At 49.7% G+C, this 20,617-nt stretch overlaps 1 protein-coding gene across 4 annotated transcripts in view; it reads left to right on the top strand.

The window, feature by feature from the left end:
- Positions 1-808: 808 nt before the first annotated feature.
- NUP214 (nucleoporin 214) overlaps positions 809-20,617 on the top strand; it is a 32,634-nt gene continuing 12,825 nt past the window's right edge. For 2 of the 4 annotated variants that reach the window (XM_072984970.2, XM_072984969.2), the window contains exons 1-25: positions 863-1,038; positions 2,241-2,436; positions 2,941-3,092; positions 3,587-3,776; positions 4,300-4,370; positions 5,355-5,418; positions 5,515-5,618; positions 6,025-6,131; positions 6,354-6,420; positions 6,531-6,657; positions 7,279-7,440; positions 8,517-8,967; positions 9,834-10,012; positions 10,422-10,513; positions 10,727-10,816; positions 11,585-11,734; positions 12,237-12,395; positions 13,286-13,389; positions 14,021-14,209; positions 14,924-15,009; positions 15,891-15,974; positions 16,128-16,382; positions 17,814-17,969; positions 18,461-18,569; positions 19,436-19,511. In XM_072984970.2, the coding sequence (XP_072841071.2) occupies positions 997-1,038; positions 2,241-2,436; positions 2,941-3,092; positions 3,587-3,776; positions 4,300-4,370; positions 5,355-5,418; positions 5,515-5,618; positions 6,025-6,131; positions 6,354-6,420; positions 6,531-6,657; positions 7,279-7,440; positions 8,517-8,967; positions 9,834-10,012; positions 10,422-10,513; positions 10,727-10,816; positions 11,585-11,734; positions 12,237-12,395; positions 13,286-13,389; positions 14,021-14,209; positions 14,924-15,009; positions 15,891-15,974; positions 16,128-16,382; positions 17,814-17,969; positions 18,461-18,569; positions 19,436-19,511 (3,462 nt within the window). In that variant the 5' untranslated portion in view covers positions 863-996. Of the gene's footprint in view, positions 1,039-2,240; positions 2,437-2,940; positions 3,093-3,586; positions 3,777-4,299; positions 4,371-5,354; positions 5,419-5,514; positions 5,619-6,024; positions 6,132-6,353; positions 6,421-6,530; positions 6,658-7,278; positions 7,441-8,516; positions 8,968-9,833; positions 10,013-10,421; positions 10,514-10,726; positions 10,817-11,584; positions 11,735-12,236; positions 12,396-13,285; positions 13,390-14,020; positions 14,210-14,923; positions 15,010-15,890; positions 15,975-16,127; positions 16,383-17,813; positions 17,970-18,460; positions 18,570-19,435; positions 19,512-20,617 lie in introns of all 4 variants that reach the window. The other 2 variants (XM_020794890.3, XM_020794893.3) reach the window with 2 other exon arrangements.

Consider the following 20,617-nt stretch of genomic DNA (forward strand, 5'->3'; position numbering starts at 1 on the left):
ATCACCAAATATGAAGGTAGTGTGACAAGTATAAAGAGAAATTTTAAAAAAAGAATTAGAACTGTACACTCATTTCTCCTTTCTTGTACTGTAATTTGGTTCCACCAATAAACTCAGGAGCCCAAAAAAGAAGCTTGCCTTGTCAAGGAGGCATGGGGTGGTGGTGGTTTCGAAGTCCTAACCTCCTAAACTCAGCCAGCCAGCCAGCTAAATCACTGAACCTTAATTTGGATGTTTCACATCCTCATCACTGCATTGCTAGAAGGGATCTCATAGATCATCAAGTCCAACCTCTTTCAAGGAGGGGGAGTGGGGTTTCGAACTCAGGACTGTACCACAGAACCTTCATTTTAAGACTTCTCTCGCATTGAATAAAGCGGGACACGCAGAGGACGTAAAATACACAAATCTGTATTCAAACCAGCCACAGTGCGCGATCTTTACCGTCTTCCACCTGGCAAGTCTCTGGTGCAAAAAAAGAATGGGCAAAGAACCCGGAAGGAGGCTGCTGGATGAGTCTATTTCATAAGTCTATGGTCTGCGGCGTTCCGTCTCCCTGGGATCTCGCCATAGAAATGGGAAGCCGGGCCTAGAGCTACCGGAAGCGCTTGGGCTTGTGTCTCTTTATTATTTCCCCCTCCCTCTGGCATTTGTCTCGCTCGCCCACCGCGCTGAGGGAACAGATAAACGCCTCAGCCAAGGCGCCAAAAGCTTAAAAGGCGGCGGGGGGAGGAGAAGGGGATACTTGCGCAGTTGCCTTTCCTACGTCATTTCCATAGAGGTTTAGCGGGGGATTGGCTAGAGCGTCGCCGGAAACAGAAGTGCCCGTCCCTCTTTGTGTTCCCTCCGACTTCCTGGGGGAAGAAAAAAAGCAACGGGACGTTGTGTGTGTGTTCGTGTGTGAGAGAAAATTCTGGTTGTGCGGAGCGAACTGTGTCGGGGCCGGGGGCGCGCCGGGCCGGTGTGTCCCCCCCCTCCCTCCGCCCTCAGTCCGTCATGGGGGACGACATGGACGTCATCCCCGAGCGGGAGATGAAGGTGAGGAGGAAGGCCCGGCCTGGGGCATGGAGGCGGTGCCCTGAGGGAACGCGCGTTCCTTTAACGTTACTCCCCAGTTCCCTTTGGTCCTCCCGTTCCATTCCCTCGGGGAAGAATAGCAACCTCCCGAGCGGGAGGCCTTCGAAGGCGCGGCCCTCGCTTAAGAAACGGTCCCTTTTTACCTCAGACTCCTTTTCCCGCCTTTTTAAAAAAAAATTACCTCAGGGTTCCGGGCCCGGTTTAGCCAAGAGGGAAGGAGAGGCACGTCCGTCACGGAGTCGGTTGTTTAAAAGGGTTGTATATGTGTTTACCCCGCCTTTTCCCCTCAGAAAGGACCCGAGGCGGCTTAATTCCTTGGGAGGAGACCCTTGAAACGCTAAACAAACAAAAAACAAGGATGCCGATGTATAAGAAAGGAATCCCGCCCAGATAGCTGGGTTTCTGAGGGAAAACCTTGTCCGAGGAGAAAGGTCTTTTAGCTGCTTGCAGAAGGAGAGCAAAAAGACGGTGCCCAGCCCGGCCTCCAGTGGGAGGGAGTTCCACGGCCTTTGGGAGGGAAGGCCCTCCTCTCCCAGGTCCCCACCAACCCCCCCTGAGAGGATGATGGGAAGGTGAGGAAGGCCTCCCCTCACTTGTCACTGAAGGAACTAATGAACCTAGCCCATTAAGATGCGATGTAACCGGTAAATACGTTCTGTTTGTATTCTGGTATGAAAATTTTGTAAGTAAAAGAGGTTTTAAAATTCTTTCTCAAGACCGGAGCCTCGGACTGAATATATATATTGAGATTCTGTTGTGCCGTTGAATGTGTTCTTGTTTGTAATCCGATATGAAGATTTTGTAAGTAAAAGAGACACTGTTTTATTCTTCCTCACTATCAGAGACTCAGATTTTTTGAGATTATATCAATGAGGTAAAATATAATTAATTTACAATGAGGGGTAGTCTGTTTGAAGGAGACTTCTTAATAATCTGCTCTGTAGGTCTCTGGACATTTTCTTCTGCTGTGTAGCTGGATTAAAAAAAAAAATTACCAGCAATTTTATGACATATTCTGCCCTATTTCAGGCGTATGGTAATGACGCTACCTGTTTGCTCGTGTGTGTTTGTTGTTGTTTTTTGTATATTTAGAAGTAAACAAGCTCCAGAACATCTGGACAGCCTAACGTTTAAAAATAATTTTAAAATATGACCGTCCACAGGATTTTCAGTTCCGAGCCCTGAAGAAAGTACGGATCTTTGAGACCCCTGAAGAACTGCCCAAAGAGCGCTCCAGCCTTCTTGCAGTGTCCAACAAATATGGATTAGTATTTGCAGGTTGCACAGCCGGGCTGAAGATCTTTCAGACCAAAAACCTTCTGATGCAGATCCAAGCTGGTGATTCGCCGAATAAAATTGGTAAATGGCGTGTGGTTTTTTTTACACTTGGGCAAGGCGGCACGTGCAAAGTAGTTCTAATGCCTGGAAGCGTTATATAAATTAGCAGAATAATTAAATAATTATTCTGCTAATTTAAGCCTCTAGATTGGGGTGCGCTCCCCAAGACCTGCCAAAGATAGTATTTCACTGACCATCTCTTGTGTGAACTACCACATACAAAATATACAGCTACCCAGCCACTGTTCTAGCTTCGTAGTAACTACAGTGGTGCCTCGCTTAACGACAATAATCCGTTCCAGGTAAATGCCGTTAAGTGAAAACATCGTAAAGCAAAATTAAAAACCCCACTGAAACACATTGAAACCCGTTCAGTGATCTGTATCTGAGGACTTGTAGTGCTCTCCACAGTCCTAAATCTCTCTCTCTCTCTCTTTTAACTCTTTTTAAAAAACTGAGTGTGTTGTGTTCTCTTGACAGTTGCTTGTGTTTTTCCCTGACACTTGTCTCTGTTTATTTTTAAAGTTGAGGACGTGCAGAGCCTTTTTGTTCCCACAAAGTTCCGTGTGCACCATCTGGCGCTCAGCTGCGATAACCTCACACTCTCCGTCTGCATGGCCTCCAGCGAAGTCGGCTCCTTCATTGCTTTTTACGATGTCCGCACCTTTGTGAATCAGGTGAGTGGCCTGGTTTCGAAACATCTTGACCCAGCCATCCCCAGAATTTTCACATCAACCATAGAGGAGCAGAGGGAGGAATCTTGTAAAAGTCAGAAGTATTCTAGAGTCTTTTAAGAAAGTTAGTAAGGTGCTAAAATTCTACTTGTGGTGAGAGTTGACAACATACACAAAACACATGTACAAGATGGTTCTTGGGATAGATATTCTGAATCTTTGATCAACCACAGTTTAGCATTGAACACTAAACTATAGTTGATCTTAACTATGGTTTGTTGCGACAAACAATGTTCACAGCCATGATTGCGAAAGCTATGGTTTATTTCTCAAAAGGACTTGAAGCTGAAAGAATCACGCCTTCAATTGAGAGGCAAGAGAAGGTAGTACTGAGCTGGGAAGAGGTTGGAGGCCAGGCTCATGCGGCGGCCTGTGTTAATGTGTAACTACAGGCCAGAAGCTGCTCTTTCATGGCCATGTGGATTTCTTCCTGACAGGCAAAACAGCAAAAGCGTCCATTTGCCTATCAGAAGATGGCTGTGGCGCTGATCAACGACCTGAAATGGAACCCCATGAACGCCTCTCTCTTGGCCGTCTCTCTGTCTGACGGAAGCGTCTCAGTCCTGCAGGTGACGGACGGGGTGAAGGTGTATGCCACTCTCCCTGCCTCGGTGGCTGTTACATCAGGTAGGTTGCCTGGCTTTGAGGCGAGTGTAGAAAGCCAGCCAGTTCATGTGCTGAATAGTTCTCTGTAATTTTTTTAACCTATTGAAAAAGCTTCCTCATGCCATCTTGTGGCCACATTTTTAAAAAAGAGAGAGAGTAGCTGGAGGAGCCTGGAATGCTCTAGGGGCCTGACACATGGCAGAATTACCTCTCATGTTCCTTGGGAAGTCAGAAGGAGACCTTCTGGGCAATTAAAATATAAATGAGGAACTGGCGGTTTCGATTTGGGCCCTTTGCCAGTTGGGGGGAGTCTAGAAATCTGTGACGCCTTGACCCGATCCTCCCTGCCATGCATTCACCCATGACAATCCAAAGTTCTTCCTTGCTCTCTGCAAAATTTGAGGTCAGTTTTGGACTTCGCTATTTGGACATGAATTCTGGGTCGTCTTCCACACTGTCCTGATTAGCTTGTTGATGTTCCTTTTTCTGCTGCCGTTGCTAATGAAGGCCTCTCTCTTTTTTTCCCCTTCCCCCCCCCCCCCAGTGTGCTGGAGTCCCAAAGGAAAGCAATTGGCGGTGGGCAAACAAGATGGCACTGTAGTCCAGTACCTACCAGTAAGGCTTTGAATCCCTGCTCCTCTTTCGTTCTTGTCGTTTCTTTTTCTCTCTCTCCTGGTTTCCCCCCCACCTTCCCCTCTGCTACCCACCTCTGAGTCCATGATTCAGGAATTCATCGTGAAGCCTGTAGGTAACAAAAATGCACGCAGAAACTCACTGACCGGTGTGGAAAACTTATCCACGCACTGCGTAAGCAAAGGTTAATTAGCGGCTAGACTTTCAGACAAGGACCAAGGAGATCTGCCTTCTTGTTCTCTCAGCCGCTTCTTTCTGGGTAGCGGCGAAAGTGGACAGTATGGATTTTGTTCAAAGGTTTTAAACATTTTTGAAGCCCTTGTGAGGGAACCCAAGAGTGTCAGCCCTGAATTCCAGGGTTTCTTCTCTGAAATGAAGCCTACAATTGTAGATTGGCCTTTGCTGATGCCGATGGAGGAGAAGGAATTGTAAAGTGTTTTTAAATAAAAAGGTTTTAAATTTAATGATTCATGAATAATGTATAAAAAAAATTTAAAACGTGTATTTTTCATTTGATATGAATGCACCTATTATCCTCAGTTGTGTCCTATTTAGCCTATTAAGTCCCTGGGTAGTACTGGTGAGGCTATAGTCATTCTGCTTCTTTGTGTATGGAATGAGCAAAATAACTTGCCTTGTGTCTAGAGACGGGATTGGTGGTTTGTCCTGGCTCGTTTTTCAGCCAAAGATGGATTTGGCGCTTCCCAGCTCCGCCTCCTTTGGGGGGCACCCACTCAGAGGCAGCACCTGGAGGAAGTGGGGCAGGGAAGCCTCTGAGCGGGCACCTGGCGGAGGGAGCAGGGCTTGGGAGCACCAAACACCTGTTCGGCCAAAATACAAACCAGCACGAATGAAATTGTGAACCACCCAGAGAGGGCTTTTAAGTGCAATGGAGTAGGAAATAAGCAGCGCACATTGCTTTCTTGTTCCCGTAATCTTAAGCACCCTCTTCGTTCTGTGTTTCAGAACCTACAGGAAAAGAAGACTATTCCGTGCCCTCCCTTCTATGATTCGGACAATCCTGTCAAAGGTATCGCATTCCCTTTTGTTGGGGTGGGGGGCTTTGTTGGGCTGGTAAAATAACTTGTGAAAATTGGGCTCCTTTGCTTCCACTTCTCATTTCTAGTCTTGGACGTCTTGTGGATTGGCACCTACGTCTTCATGATCGTGTATGCGGCGGCCGACGGCACTTTGGAGACCGCCCCCGAAGTGGTGGTGGCTCTCCTTCCGGTACGTAAATGGCGCGTGGCCAGGGAAAGGCCCCGTCCGCTGTGCGTGTCTGTTGTACTGTGGGTGGCTTCCAGTTGTTTGCTGGCTCGTTGTTACCCTTCCCGAGTTTCTTCCAGCTCGCTGAAGGGCCACCTGACAAAGTGGAATCCCAGCGGAGAGGGGTCTGGTCGTCCAGTCTTGTCGGAGAGTGAAAGCACAAGGCTTTCTCCTAAGGCTGGCTTCACTCTTCGGACATTGTAAGGGGTTTCGGTTTTTTAGCAACCGACGCGCCTTGTCCCTTGGCGACCTACGAGGGCCCTTGTTTGTCTCCCTATGTTGCCTCTGACGTGTATGTGTGTGTGTGTGTGTGTGTGTGTGTGTGGGAAGCCTCTTCACAGGCCCTTTCCCGTCCCGTCCTGCTTTTCAGAAAAAGGAAGAGAAGAGGCCCGAGATGTTCGTTAATTTTATGGAGCCCTGCTACGGCAGCTGCACAGAGCGGCAGCACCACTACTTCCTGAACTATGTCGAAGATTGGTAAGTGGTCTTGAGTAGCAATAAAACCCCATTGGCTTTCCAGGGCTGTCCAAATCATTTTCGTATTTGCACAAGGGAAGTCAGTGCGATGGTGACCGTGCAGGGCACAATGTTCAGGAAACGTTTACAGCGAGATTGTCATGTTTTGGTTATTAGTTCATTGTTTGTTCTTCACGCTGTTTCAGCAGTTGGGCATGTGTGTGTGTTTCTCTTGTTTCTTAGGGACCTGATCCTGGCCGCCTCGGCTGCTTCCGCAGAAGTCAGCATCCTTGCAAGACAAGGAGATCAGGTAGCCTTTGGCGGATCTGTTTTGTAATCTCTGACCAAACGACTTTGCTGCCGCTGAGACACCGAAGGTGACCAAAGAACAGGAACCAATTAAAAATGATCCTCTTTCAGAACAACTGGGAGCTGTGGGTGCTGGAAGACTCAAGCCGGGCAGAGCTGCCCGTCACAGAGAAGAGCGACGACACTTTGCCGGTCGGCCTGGCCGTCGATTACACGAACAACATGCCCATAACTATCAGTAAGTATGTCACACACTTGGTGGGCAGACATGGAAGAGGAGGTCTTCTCTGTGGCTCCTCCCGGACTCTGGAACTCCCTGCCACAAGAGGTCAAGCTGCCCCCCCGGCTCTTCTTTGTCCTGGGATGCTGTATTTGACCGTGGCTTTAGTTTTGTACTGTTCATTTGGTTTACCACATAATTGTTTTTAAGTACAGCGCATCCCCTTTACCTGTGGGATCAGTATCTGCTGATTCACTTATCCAGGGTCTGAAAATGTTAAGAGGTATTAAAAGAAAAAATCCTAGAAATATCTATTTCTGAAGATGAAGTGACCAGAACTGGCCACTAGAGGGAGTCAGAGACCCTGCTGTGTATAGGTTTCATTGTTAAAATAGTGTTTGCTATAATCTGTGTGGGAGAGTGGGGGGCTTCGGAACCAACCCCCCCCACACACACACACACTGATATGGGGGTCCTAATGTAACTAGATCACCTGGTGAATTTCGCAGCTCAGTGGAGACTAGAACTCACATCTCCCAAATCCCAGGCTAGCTTCCTGGTCCTTTCCCAGTTTTGTATTTTAAGGGTGACTTAATAAAGAAATAAAATCTTTCTGCCTTTCTGTGATTTTTCTCACAGGTGAGGAGAAGACTCTGGATCCCGCTCCGGTCCTGCTCCTGTTGTCGACGGATGGCGTCCTGTGCCCCTTTTTCATGGTCAATCAAAACCCTGGTGTTCGGTCTCTCCTTACGCCACCCGAACCTCTGTCTGCAGAAGGGGACAGAGGGGCGAAGTCAGCGGGTAAGTGCTGGTTCGTCCTAATAACAAAAGAGCTGCTTATTCATGTGAAGGCTAGGGTACAGACAGCAGCGGAAAGAAACTTTTGCGATGCTGGTAATAACCTGAAAGGTCTTCGTCCTTGGAGCGCAGGAGACGACAAGAACTATTTGTGGATTATAAAACCCATCTGTTGGACCTTGCCTGCGATGGCCGCCACCTTTCCTGTCCCTGCCCTTACACTTCCCGTTGGTTAGAGAATCCCTCCATCTCACACAGGCGCCTTCCTCCTTCCCCAGTGCCAGCCGGCTCGCTTCCAGGCAGGCTGTTCGATTCAGGCCGACACGCTCGCTTCCATAATCGATGGAGGTGGCGCGAGGTCTTCCGGCAGCTCTTCCCAGCTCAATTAAAAGCAACTTGACTTAGGAAATTGCGGTATCGATTGAGCCTCGGCCTTTGGGCAGGCGGGGTCATGTAGGTCGGGCTGGCTTACCAGGCAGAGGGCCTCTCTCCTGTGTTTTAAGCCAATGTTTTCTGTTTCTACGTTGCCCTGTCTGTCGTAGCTCTGATGTGTGTGTGTGTGTGTGTGTCTATGCGTGTGTGCCTATAAACACATTTTTATATATACGTAAATACTCGCGTGTACAGATTTCTCCCTCAAGTCAGCTGAATTCTGCCCTTGGCAGGCTCTCAAGGTTACCAAAAAGCGCTCCATTTGCCATAACTTTAATCTGTGGGTATTGTTGTTCCTTTTATTTGTTATCTTTCTGTCCTACCTTTCATTTGTTGAACGTGAGGCAGCGTGTACATGACTCTCTTGCTGCCGCTTTCTGAACTTGGAAATAACACGGTCAATATGCCATGTTAAAATAATTAGAATTGGCACTTTGTGTTAATGCAACAAGCTGCACAATGAGTAATACAATGGCGCCTCACTGCGTTCCCATTGCATCTTCATCCCAGCTTCTCCCACCCTTAAGCCACCTTGCTTTGACGCGACGTTCACAATCACCTCGGCACATGCCGCTTTTCCAGCTACAAAGCATCTTAAGGGTCATCAAGTAATCTCCGGTTGCTTTCTTTTGATCCTCTCACCCCAGGAAGTACGCCTCCCGCTTCAGCCTCTCCTGCTACTCCTTCAAAAGTGGAAACGGCCCCGCCAGCTGCTGCTCCTCCGGCTGCAGCTTCAGCGTCAGGCACTGGAGCAACTGCCTTCTCCTTTTCGTCCAACGATTTGAAAGCGACCGGGTCTGCTGGGGATTCCTCTCAGCCCTATCCGTTCCCACCAGACACTTCCAAGCCGCCTCCGCCGGCTTCCCATCTAAGCGGAGCAGCCGTCTTCTCCTCGTCGGCTGCCTCCAAAGTGCCCCAAACGCCGGCACCCTCGGCCGGTCCCATGCCAGGCTCTGCCGCCTCATTCTCGTTCGGCTCTGGGGTTTTCAAAACCAGCGCAGAAAGCCCAGCGGGTCCTCCGGCCTCTGCCGCTCCTGTTGGGCCAAAACAAAGTTTTACCCCTTCGGCTTCCTCCGTCAAGGTTAACCTCAGCGAAAAGTAAGTCCTCCGTTTGAGCAGCCTTGCCCAAGTGATGGGTTGCCGTTTTGAAGAAGTGGCTGGGTCGTAGTGTCATCGGGTTTTGTCGGGTTGGAATTGGGCCCCTAGAATCCACAGCTCAGTGATCTCAGATGAAAAAGATCCCGGTCTTTTCCCCTGTCAAGCAGATCTTAGCATCAGGACGTTCTCTCTAATGTTTAGTCAGAATCTCTTAGTTAAAAACCATTAGTTTGTGACCCAGTTGGCAAAAAGCAAGCTTGCATTGTTCTATCACAGAAGGTCGTTCGCTCACCTTTTCTCCTGCAGAGTACCGATAGTTACCTGCCTGACCGCCCTCCTCCTGAGGTGCTCAGATTCTGTACCACCTGATTTAATTGGAGGAGGTGCACAAGGTCAAGCCTGGCTGGGACTTGGAGGGGAGTCTGTCAGGGGTGTGCAGCTCTGTGTTTTTGGACTACGGCTCCGAAAATTCCCGAGGCGCCCCAAAAACACAAACTTGCTCTCCTCTTTTTGGCAGTGGCTGCTGCATATTCTGCCACAACACTCAGACCCAGCTGTGAGGGCGACCCCACGCGGAGCGTCCTGCGGGTTTTTTTGCTCTGCCGGGGAGATGCAGCCGCTCCCCTACTGGCCAGAGCACTCTCCTAGTGGAGGCCGTTTGCTCTGTGGTTCAATGGGCAAGGCCTAGATCCTTGCCTCTTGACAATCTAGCCAATTGCTCACGTGTTGCCGGAGCCTCGAACGAGATGGTCTGAGATGGGTGACCGCGGGGGGCGGGCAGTCCTCCCTGAGAGCAGGTGGAAGCCTCCTTATCCCTACCAGGTGAAACATGCCTTAGTCTTTGCTTCTTGCCCTTCCTCTCTGAGGTTCACAGCTCTGGAATCGTCTGCTCCCGTCACCACCGCCATCACCGCTGGCCAAAGCGCCGCCATGTTCTCCTTCTCTCCGGCTGCAAAGCCGGCCTCTACAGGACCTCAGATCCAGACTGTTCTGCTCTCCTCTCCAGCTGCACCGATAAAGACTTCCACTCCAGTATCTTCTGCTAGTAGGTTCCTTCTTTTTTGCTTGCCTTTTGTAAAAAAAAAAAAAAAAAGCATTAAATGTGTCGGTTCCTTTTTAAAAAAAAGCTGTTGCTGAAGACTAGAAGCTTTTAGGGAGATGAAAATTCAGTCTGCAACTTTCACTGACGAGTTATTTCTTCAGGGCCAGACAGATATGATTGCTGCCGTGCTATGAGCCCGTCAGCCCAGGGCATTCACGTGTACCTTCAGAACTCTTCAGAGGGTCTGCCTTCTCTCTGACAGAATATTGCTCTGGGCTTTCAGCGTCCATACCGCAGTGCCCGTCTTGTGTTGGTGCAACAGAACAAGGAATTGCCTCAAGGGCTTAGCCTCTGACCTTATGTTTCAGCTTCCAAAATCCTGATCTTTTTGCTTTTATGTTTTGGAATCCAGCGGTCCGTTCCTCTCAGAACGTTCCCTCGGCTTTCGTGCTCCAAAAAACATCCAAGGTTTCTCCAGCTGTGTCCAAATCAGGTTCTTCCCAGGTAAGGGGCAAACTGGATTTGTTGTTGCTGTTGTAGTCTTAGGTGAATGCGAAAAGATGTTACGAGTTACTCTCGCCTTAATGTTAACCATTAACATTGAGAATGTTTTCTGCCTTTAATCTTTGCTGGCCCAAAACATTCAATCCTAAAAAATTCTGCATCGGGCAGGGTTTTTCCCCTTCTTCCCCTTTTTTGAAACTTTGTTCTTCCCAGGCCCGTCAACCACCTCTGAGTGCTGGGACAGAGAAGCCGCTTCATCAGTGGACAGATTCAGATCCTGTCATTGCAGGGATCAGAGAGGAGGTGAGAGAGACACTTTGGTCATCTTTTGAAGCGTCTTCTGGCCAGTGGTTAGAAATTTCAAAACTGGAATCAAGTGCAGTAGTCAGCAAGGAGTTTGCCAAGTAAAAACAGCTCATGCAGTGCAAGGAACCAAGAGTAAATTCAAGTCTTTAGTTTAGAGGAAGCCGCCCAGAGCTGGCAATGGAGGTCAGCGTGGTCCGATACTGACCAAGGCTGCTCCTTAAGGATGGGTGAGGAAGAAGCCACGACGGTGCCTCTGCCCAGTAAGAATTTTTTGCATCAGTTACGTTCAGCTTGTTCAGCCGTTCCTGGTACCAGAGACGCAGCAGAATCTTCTTCCGGCAGAGGAGCCTGCCTGTTGTGCCGCTCCGTGAGAGTCGGCGCGGCACTCTGAGAGCGCCTCGTTCAGGGGAGAAAGGACACGTGGAATAATGGAGGGAATCAGACTCGTCCTGGTGGGGTTAATTCTTATTTTTTTCCACAATCCCAACTTGGCTTGGGTGTGTGAATGGCATTTAACCTCCCCTTTGAATTCAGGGATGAAAAAAAGAATGTGCCTCTCTTGATTAGAATCAGTTGGGTAGGAAATTGGACCTCGTTTCAACAGTATCGGGTTCATTTCGAACGCTGTGGGCAAGCGATGAAGCACAGGCCTGTTTTTCCCCCCCCTTTCCGCTGGTTGCCTTAAAATATTCCTAGGGAGACAGGCCCCCCCTTGCTTCTCAAGTTGCATCTGAAAAGCTAAACAAGCCGGGCTTGCCTCCACAGATCGCACACTTCCAGAAGGAGATGGAAGAGTTGAAAGGGAGGACGTCGAAGGCCTCTTTCCAGGTGGGCACAGAGGAGGAGAAGAAGATGCTGAGGACGGAGTCCAACGACCTTCACACCTTCCTCTTGGAGATCAAGGAGACCACTGAGGTGAGAGGCTTCTGGGGCGGAGGAGCAGGGAAGGCAGAACGGTGAAGTGCATTCAGTTCCTCCCTGAGGGGTCTGAACTGCCGTCAGTGGTTTGTGTTTCATTATGTCGAGAGGATGCCATGCGAGTGGAGTTCGGGGAAAGTCTGTGGCAGGAAAAAAAAATATCATTCTCTAAGCCCTGCATAGTGGGGTGAGGAACATTTTGATGTATTTTGTCATAGATTTTCAAACTCTCCTTCCCATTGATTTGGGTCATGGTTTTCCTCGTTTCTTACATGTGCACTACTGTGAAGGTTCTGATGTCAGCAGGGTGGTGTTCCCCCCCCCCCGAAAAATCCCATCCTGATACGCCACTGGAGTGAATGCCAGCTTAGTCTCTACATTCTTGATCCACAGCAGTCCGCTGTTTCTGTGGAAAGCCACATTATTTGCTTTGACAGAGAAATTCACCGTCGTTTGGTGGACTTTCCTCACTTTTAAAAAAAAAATCTCTTGCTTGTAGTCACTTCATGGAGACATCAGCCTCCTGAAGACAAGCCTGCTGGAGGGCTATGCCGGGGTGGAAGACGCAAGAGAGAAGAATGAGCGGGCTCACAACTCCGAGTATTTACACCTCCTCTATAAGAAGCCCTTGGACCCCAAGAGCGAAGCCCAGCTTCAGGTATTTCTTTTATCTGAGGCTCTTTGATTAATACAGCTCACGGGTATTAAGGGTATGTGTGGCCTGCGGGGTTTTGTTGGACTGGAAAACCTTGAGTTGTGGAAGGCAGAGTTCTTTTTAGGAAATGTCACTTTAAAAACTTAAGTCCATTTTCCTTAAACCGGCGCTGGAGATGGCTTTATTGTCACCCAGCCGCTGTGCTGTTGCTGTTCCAACACAATGACTCATAAGGAATGGAGCGGTTGCAGTTAATTTCATGGATGGCAAAGCTTAAAGCCAGATGGGCTCGTAAAGACTGCCTCGCAGGCGGAAGTGCCTGCCGGTGTGGAAAACGGGCTTTGGAATGAGATGGAGAGCAGGATGCCCTGTGGGGTGGATGGAGGGGGGGGGTCAGAATTAAACAAGTTATTCCTCCCCTCTTGCGCCAGAGATCGAACGGAGCCCTGGTGCTCTGATATAATTGACTCAGCTTGGATGCATACGGATAATATGGGATGCGTCCTCTGTGCAGAAGCCGTAATTAAAACAGCAGCGAGAGGGCTAAAAATAGGTCTCTTAATTCCCCCCCCCCCCCGCTTTCTAAGTACTTGCTTTTTTGTGAGGGGTCTTGCAACCCCACCCACCCATCCCTGTTTTGGAGAAATTGCTTTATGGTTTTAGGGCCAACCTAGACATCCAGGAAAGCCACACCTGTTAGAATCCTGCAAGGACTGGACAAGCTGAGGGAAGCACTTATTTCTCCCACCCGCCCCAAGGAAAAGGATAGCCAGCAAGACGTGGAAATCCACCACTCAGTTGCCCTTACGGCCACAGTTTTGGTGAACCAGCAAACTCTTTAGGAGGTCCCTTAAAAGGTTGCTGTGCAGTGAAATCTTCTCTTGTTTGGGCAGGAAATCCGCCGCTTGCACCAGTACGTGAAATTTGCTGTTCAGGACGTGAACGATGTGCTTGATTTAGAATGGGATCGTCATCTGGAGCAGCAGAAGAAGCAGAAGTAAGTGGCTTGACCTTTGGGTGAATAAGGTCTGGTATCAGGAAGTGGATCGGCAGGTACAAGACCCTTGTAAGTCCAGCTGGCATATCGAAGTGTCTGCACGAGGCTGAGCCCCTTGTGTACCATTAGAGGTGTGTTAAGATAAGTTTCACTTAAAGGCTGTGTTCCTCTGCTCATATCTTGGCTTGATTAGCTATAACATGACTAAGCAGCTTGGCATCTGCACTTTTCTATTTGCGGGATCCAACTGGGCAGTCTTCCATTGACTATAATTTCCCCTTTTTGCCCAGTCATGAAGGCTAGACCTGGCCAGTATACACAAGCAGAAGGGTTGCAAGCCTGAGGGAAGAAATCTGTATCAAAATAAGAAGCTATCTCAGTCACACTTCCTGAAACCTGATTGAAGTAGCTAGGGTTAGATATCGTTCCCTCTTCTGAGTTCTAAGCTAGGTGTTCCGGTGGAAAACTTCATGAAAAATGCCTTTTGTTGGCAGAAGAAAGTTTACACCAGCCTGGGTTGCCTTGGTCCAGCTGCACAGTAGTCCAAGGGCACCACCCTTCGCCTCTTGTCTCTTGCTGCCAAAAGTTAAGTTTTGATTCTCCCTCCGTGTCCATCTATATATTTGACTAGGCGCTTAATGGTCCCAGAGCGGGAGACTCTTTTCAGTGCCCTCACGAACAATCGGGAGATCATCAACCAGCAGAGGAAGAGGCTGAAGCACTTGGTGGACAGCCTGCAGGAGCTCCGCTTGTACAACCAGACTTCCCCCTGGCATCTCTCGGCTCCCCTCTCCTCCTCCCCCCACAGCAGCGTGCAAAGGTGGGTACGTGTCCCCAGCGAGTTCTGGGAAGCTGTCTTGTTGCCCCACCTCAAAGCGGGCAAAGTTGTTAAGTCTCTGGCTGTGGAGCCAAAGGTTAGGAGTTTGATTACCCCCGCTGGGCCTCCTGGGAGAAAAGCCAGCCTGGGTAGCCTTGGGCCAGCGGCACCGTCCCAAGGCTGCCCTCTAGAGGAAGGGAAGGGCCAGCCACTTCTTGAGTATCCTCTACCTGGAAAACCTTGGAAAGGGGCCTAGAAGGCCATTGAGTCCAAACCCCTGCTCAAGACAGGAACCCAAATCAAAGCAGACGTGACAGATGGGTTTCTTTAGTTTCCTCTTGAAGGCCTCCAACGTTGGAGCGCTCACCACCTCCCCGTGAGGTCATGGGTTCCCTTGTCATACTGCTCTAACAGTTAAGAAGTTTTTCCCTGATATTCAGCCTAAATCTGGCTTCCTGGAGCTTGAGCCCATGATGACGTGTCCCGCACTCTGGGGTGACAGAGAACAGATCCTGCCCCTCCCTTTCAATAGGCTTTTGGTCGTATCTGTGCGGTTTTATTTGTTACTGTCCGCTGTGAGCCGCCCAGAGTGTGTGTTTTGTCAGATGGGTGGTATAGAAATCAAATGAATGAATAAAAGAATGAATGAATGAATTTCTTCTCCCTCTCTCCCCCCCCGCCCCCGGTGCTGCTACGACCCACCTGTCCTCGATTCAGCCTTGACAGCGAATTGGAGACCCTGAGCAATGCCTTGACCAAAGCCACTCTGGAGTCTTGCAGTAAAGCGTCGCCCAAATCGTCAGGTAACTCAGCAGTGGGACCCTGTGGTGCAGTCCCTGTATATTCACGTGCCCGCGTTTGTGCATCCATGTGCCCTCCTCTGCCTGTCTGGATTATGAACCCACTCAGGGCGGGAGGCGGTTCTCGTCTCCCCTCTCCAGTCGCTTCGGATTTAAGCTGTGAGTCTAAGGCAGCTTGACAGCACCTCACAGCAACAAGCGAGCCCATTGGGGAGGAAGGACTAAAGAAACTAGCCAGTAACTTGGTACCCTTTGGAATTTTAGTTTATCACTAGTTAGTTACATTATTTAGAGATGCACGCGTGGGGTAGTAAAGGCAGTCCTGGCTGCCTTCCTGGGCAAAGCAGCCTATTTTGAAAAGCGCTGCCGGTGGCTGCCCTTATTCTTCATGGGCAGAGTCCCTAAACCCAGAGGTTTCTGCAGGAGGGAAGGAAGGCCTGCCTCTGTACTCGGTCGTTCCTCCATGTCCGGCGACAGTCAAGTTGCTGCACACGGTTAAGTCCACCATGGTCCATGACGGACGGTCAAGGACGGCTTTTCAAGCCTCCTTTTCAAATCCTTCATAAAGGTGCATGATTGAGTCCTTTGTAAATTTTTGAAAATGGCTGAGCATAAGATTTCTGCTTCCGTCTGGGGGCTGGTCAGTGTGGGGGAATGTATTCCATCGCGGTCTGGCGGGGGGGGTCCCTTGGCCCACTCGGGTTTGCCATTCGGAAAGGTCTTGTCTGCTAGCCTTTAGCTTCGCCAGTCTCCAGACGGATGGATGTGAAGGAGTCCTTGAAGCTGACCAGCTGCAAGATTGTAAGACGTTCTGTACAGATTACGTCTGACAGGTTATAATTTTTCTTGCTCAGTTGATTTTCCCATTTTCTTTTTTTTTCCAGCTAAACTGTCCTCGGTGAAGCAGTCACAGCTAAGGAATTTCCTGTCGAAGAGGAAGGTGCCCCCTGTAAGGTCAACTGCACCAGGTACCCCGTGGTGTTTTTCAGAATGTTCCTAAAGATATAGTCGGGACAGACCCACCCCACCCCACCTCACCCCCGGTATCTTCAGGGGACCAGTTCCAAGCCCCCCCCCCACGGATGTTGAAAAATTTTCTCCTTTTCTCCCGTCCTTGGCAGCCAGCCTCAGCCAGTCGGCCTTCCTGTCTCTGAGATACGACGAAGACCTGGACGAGGTCAGCTCTGCCTCTTCGGCCGCCCCGTCCTTGGAGAACGAGGACCTGGTTCAAATCGCCGATCGCGAGGAGCAGGAGGACGTGGCCCCCCTCCCCGTGCCCCGCCACGCCCCCGTGGTCCGGACCCCCTCGATTCAGCCTGGGCTGATGTCGCAGCCCCTTCCTCTCGGCAAGCCCCAGATCCCGGCGGGAGCTTTAAGTGAGTCCTGTTGTAGAACGGTCGTTCTCCATTTTATGGGAGAGGAGAATCAGATTCCCAGTTTCTTCCAACACGGCACTTTCCTTATGTTTTCGTAACTCGATTTTCTTACATCCTATGTCATTAGGATTTTGTTTTGGGCTTTTAAAAAAAAGCCAGGTTTTATGGTTGAGAAGCCAAAGGTGCTTTTAGATGTAGGACTCCTAGCCAATCAAGAGGCATTAAGTAGCTAGGAATGTAAAAATCCTCCTTATATTGATCCTAATCCATCCAGACTGAGTATCGACCAATGCCTCTGATTGGCAGGAGAATCTCTTCAGGATTTCAGGCAGGATCCTGGCAACAGGGATTTTGCTGGAGACTGGAACATCTTAAACTGTTGTTTAATTTCACGTGGTCCTAACTGAAAATCTTAGAGTGGCTGTTTAAAAAAAGGGGGGGGGGTTGCGATGCTGTGTGAATCTCAAGGGCTGTTCGCACCTAATGGGGAGAGTCGGGGAGAGCGTTTTCAGCAGCCTGCCTTGATCCATTTACTGGATTAATACGTCTGTTGGAACGGAAGTGGAAATTGTGTAGCACAGTTTGCAGAGATGTTGGTGTAGCAGAATAATTACTGTGAGTGTCCTCAGAGGACCCCTTCCTTTCTTCTCGGGAATGTATAGTTGTAATAATCACAAACATTGCCTGCAGGCCTTGGGGGGGGGCTTGTTTTCAGGTTCCCAACAAATAGTTCATCATATCATGCAGCAAAATTTTATTATTATTATTACTTTTTGACCTGGGAGAGGTTTTCAGGAGCCAGCTGTTTGGCCTGCTAGTATGTTGTCACTTGATATTTCGTTCTCCGAATTTTCGGTCTGCAGGAATGAGCCATCCGGATAGGGGTTAATCCAATTCGCACTTGGAGCGAAAGGGGACGGGCGGGATTCAAGCTATGTCGTGTTCAGTCTACTGTCTCTCCTGGCTGGTGACAGGGTTAATACCTTCCCCGATGACTCCAGCCTTCAAACAGAGATCACTAGATTGTGCAGGAGGGCTTTTTTTCAGTTCAGGGAACCGTTTTGGAAAAGATCAGGGGCGGATTGAGGGTGGGACCAGCCTTCTGAGGCCTTTGGATATGCAGGTGGCGCCCCCAGACGTCTGGAGGCTTGCCAACCCCCTGCGTTACTCCTACATCCAGCTTTTCCCCTCCTACACCACTCCCATTTTATCTGCACAACAACCCTGTGAGGTAGATCAAGGTAAGACGTTAGAATCAGCTGAAAAACTGCCAGTGAGGTGTAGGATTTGAACTCTAGTCTCTTCCGGTCTGGCTCTCTTGTGGATACCCACCCTGGTCGTGGTTGGTTCAGGACATGAGACTCAGATTTCCATCATTTGCTTCTTGAATGAGGTGTGTGACTCTTCCCTTCCCCCTGCCCTTCCTCTCAGCAGCCACCCCGAAAATCATCCCCCAGGGGGCGGACAGCACCATGTTGGCAACCAAGACGGTGAAGCATGGAGCGCCCGGGCCGTCGGTCACCCTCCCGGCACCTCAGGCAGCCGCAGAAGCAGCCCTGAGGAGACAGATGGCGAACCAGACTCCAGGTGAAGTGGCGCTTTGGCTAGAAAACACGGGCCCCGGCCGGCCCGGTCGTTGGGCAATGTGAGGCAGATGCTTCAGGCAGCAGCGGGGGTGGAGGGGCGTGCGGCGAGTGACGAGAGTTTCAGGTTGCCTGCCTTGTTCCCCATGAAAGTTTATTTAACGTGCCGTTTTCCATTGCGGTGGGTCGACAAGGTGCTCGAGCGCATCGAGCAATTAAGTCACAACAGAAGAAGGCGAGGCTTGGCAGGGAGTCTGCGGTGTTGATGAAACCGTTCCAGAACAGATCATGGCGGAGGGGAACTCGTGTGTCCCCCGTCAGCAGTCTTGAAATAGTTTTGGCCAAGCACTGATTGCTCCGCGTCGGTGACTCCCTCAACGCAGCACATACTTCGTTGTTGAGCATATCCGGATGACGTGCATGTGTGTGCGCGCACAGTGGGGGATTGACCGCCGCTGTTGAGTTGACAGGCCCCTCTTTTTTCTTTCCCGGCAGCCGTCGTTACTTCCTTGACAGAGTCGACGTTAAAGAATGTCCTTCAGGTGGTGAACGTGCGAGAACTCAAGAATAACGCTTCTCCGCCGGCAGTTTCTGCCGTCATCGGGTGAGCGAAGGCTTTTCCGTCATGAAATTGCTTCGAGCAATTTCGTGCCCTCCTGGCCTTTTGTATTCCGACTCCAATCATCCCACAGCTGGCCATTGCTACCAGTGAAATGATGGCAGTTAAGGGCCAGCATGTTTTGAAAGCTCCAGAGTGGGGCCGCCGATTCGCCTGCTCGTCTTTGCTCAGAAACAGCAAGCGTGTGACGTTCAGCGGCATAGTTAACTTGCCCGCCCGATGCTTTCTTGATTCACTCTTAACTTGCGGCCATAAAAATACAGGCCACTGACTTTGACCTTCCCGTTTCATGAGAAGGAGTTTCATCCGGGCTTTTATCCGAGCCTTGCGTAGCAAAACATGGCGACAGGTTCTTACATCTTGCAGGATCCGGGGAGATCCATTTTGATTTCATGGTTATAATCAGAAGCAGTGATAAATGTTTCGGCTGCCCCAAGCAATGCCCACCCTGATCTCTTACGCTTTCAAATAGCATTTAGAGTCTCCTTAATGCTTTCCTCTGTTGCTTATATCATGCTGTGTGTAGGCTGTTACTGGTGCTGTTCTTTTTTTTTTTTTTAATTTGATGCAGGTGGATTTTTTAATGTAGTATTCTTTCACGGATTAATTTAATAAGTCTGGGAACAAATTCATATGAGTGCCAGTTTGGTGCCTGTTTTCCTAATAACTAAAAGGCATTTCCCTTGATTTCCCTTCTCGCGAGAGAATGATTGGAGGAAGGGGAAAGGCAGAACACTGGATCATGCAGAGAGTCTGTGGGTAGCGTTCTCTGTGGCTCTCACAGAGTTCTTCGTTATTATTGATGTTCTTGTTGTTTAGATTTTAATGTTCTCCTCCCCACACTTTTCCAGGTCGTCGGTGCCTCACTCCGCCGCTCAAGCTGTCCACCAAGTTCTGACGATGGTGGTCACAAATCAAGACCCTCAGGTATTGTCTGTGGCTTGACACCATCCTCGGGCGAGCATCGTGTGTGCGCACATCTGTGTTTTTCGATAGCCTGTTTAGTGGGTCTCAAAAAAAGCACCGTTCTAGCCAAAAGACAGATGATAGGCCTGCGTTGAATACTTCAGTTGTACACAAGCAGTGGGGGGGAAAATAATCAAAGAATCCTGTTCTTGATCTGCTGGTTTTGTTGGCCCCGACACCCCGTCCCGTATCTGTGTTTTGTCTTCTCCCAGACATCTTGTTTATCCCTCCGTCGGCCAAGGCGGCTGCTGAGCTGGTTGTAGCCTTGGCTGGCCCTCTTGTTTTGGAAGGTTAGGCTGACAGAGCAAAGCAGAGAAAAACTGAAGGCTGTTGAGGTGCCCAAGGTCCTTTTATGCACCCTTTTTTCTCCCACAAGCAGGGCAGCTGCCTGGGGGGGCGGGGAGCTGAATTCCCCCCCTTGTACAATTGCACTGTGTTTTGTTTCTCTCGATCAAACGAGACTTGGGACTTCTTCGTTCCTCCTTTCTTCTTTCTTCTTCCTTCCTTAATTTGTGCTTAGCCGTTGAAAATGCAGAATAATGTCCCCGTAAGCTTCCAGAGGGGGTGGGATTCTTGAGATGAAATGAGACACCTTCCCCTGCACCTCATTCTGGCTCTCGAAATAGTCCCCAAACCAGGACTGTAGCTCTCTCTTCCTTCCCCCCCCCCCCGACATGGGCAATCCCATTCTGTCCAGGGTGCTTCGGCCTTCCCCTCTCTCCCCACCCTCTAGGGCCGCCAGTCAGAAAGGCTGGCAGAGGTATTCCCAAAAACTTTGGAGAAGCCCCAGTTTGGAAACGCTGCTCCAGGACTTGGCGTCCATGGCCAGAGGTCCGGATGCCATGAAGAAGAATTCTCTAACCTGAGCTGCTTCCTTTCTATATGCAGGGCAAGATGTTCCATCTGTTTTTTTGCCTTCTCATGCGTTCATTCCAGCGTAGCACATTAGAGCAAGGGCGCACCCTCCCCTCCGTCTGTCTGTCTGTCTCTCTCTCTCTCTCTCTCTCTCTCTGGCTCCGGCTCCTAATGACCACGGTCCCTGACGGTGTCTGTTCTTGCGCGTTTCC

Source organism: Pogona vitticeps, chromosome ZW-PAR, assembly GCF_051106095.1.
Source record: "Pogona vitticeps strain Pit_001003342236 chromosome ZW-PAR, PviZW2.1, whole genome shotgun sequence".
Taxonomy (NCBI): Eukaryota; Metazoa; Chordata; class Lepidosauria; order Squamata; family Agamidae; genus Pogona; species Pogona vitticeps.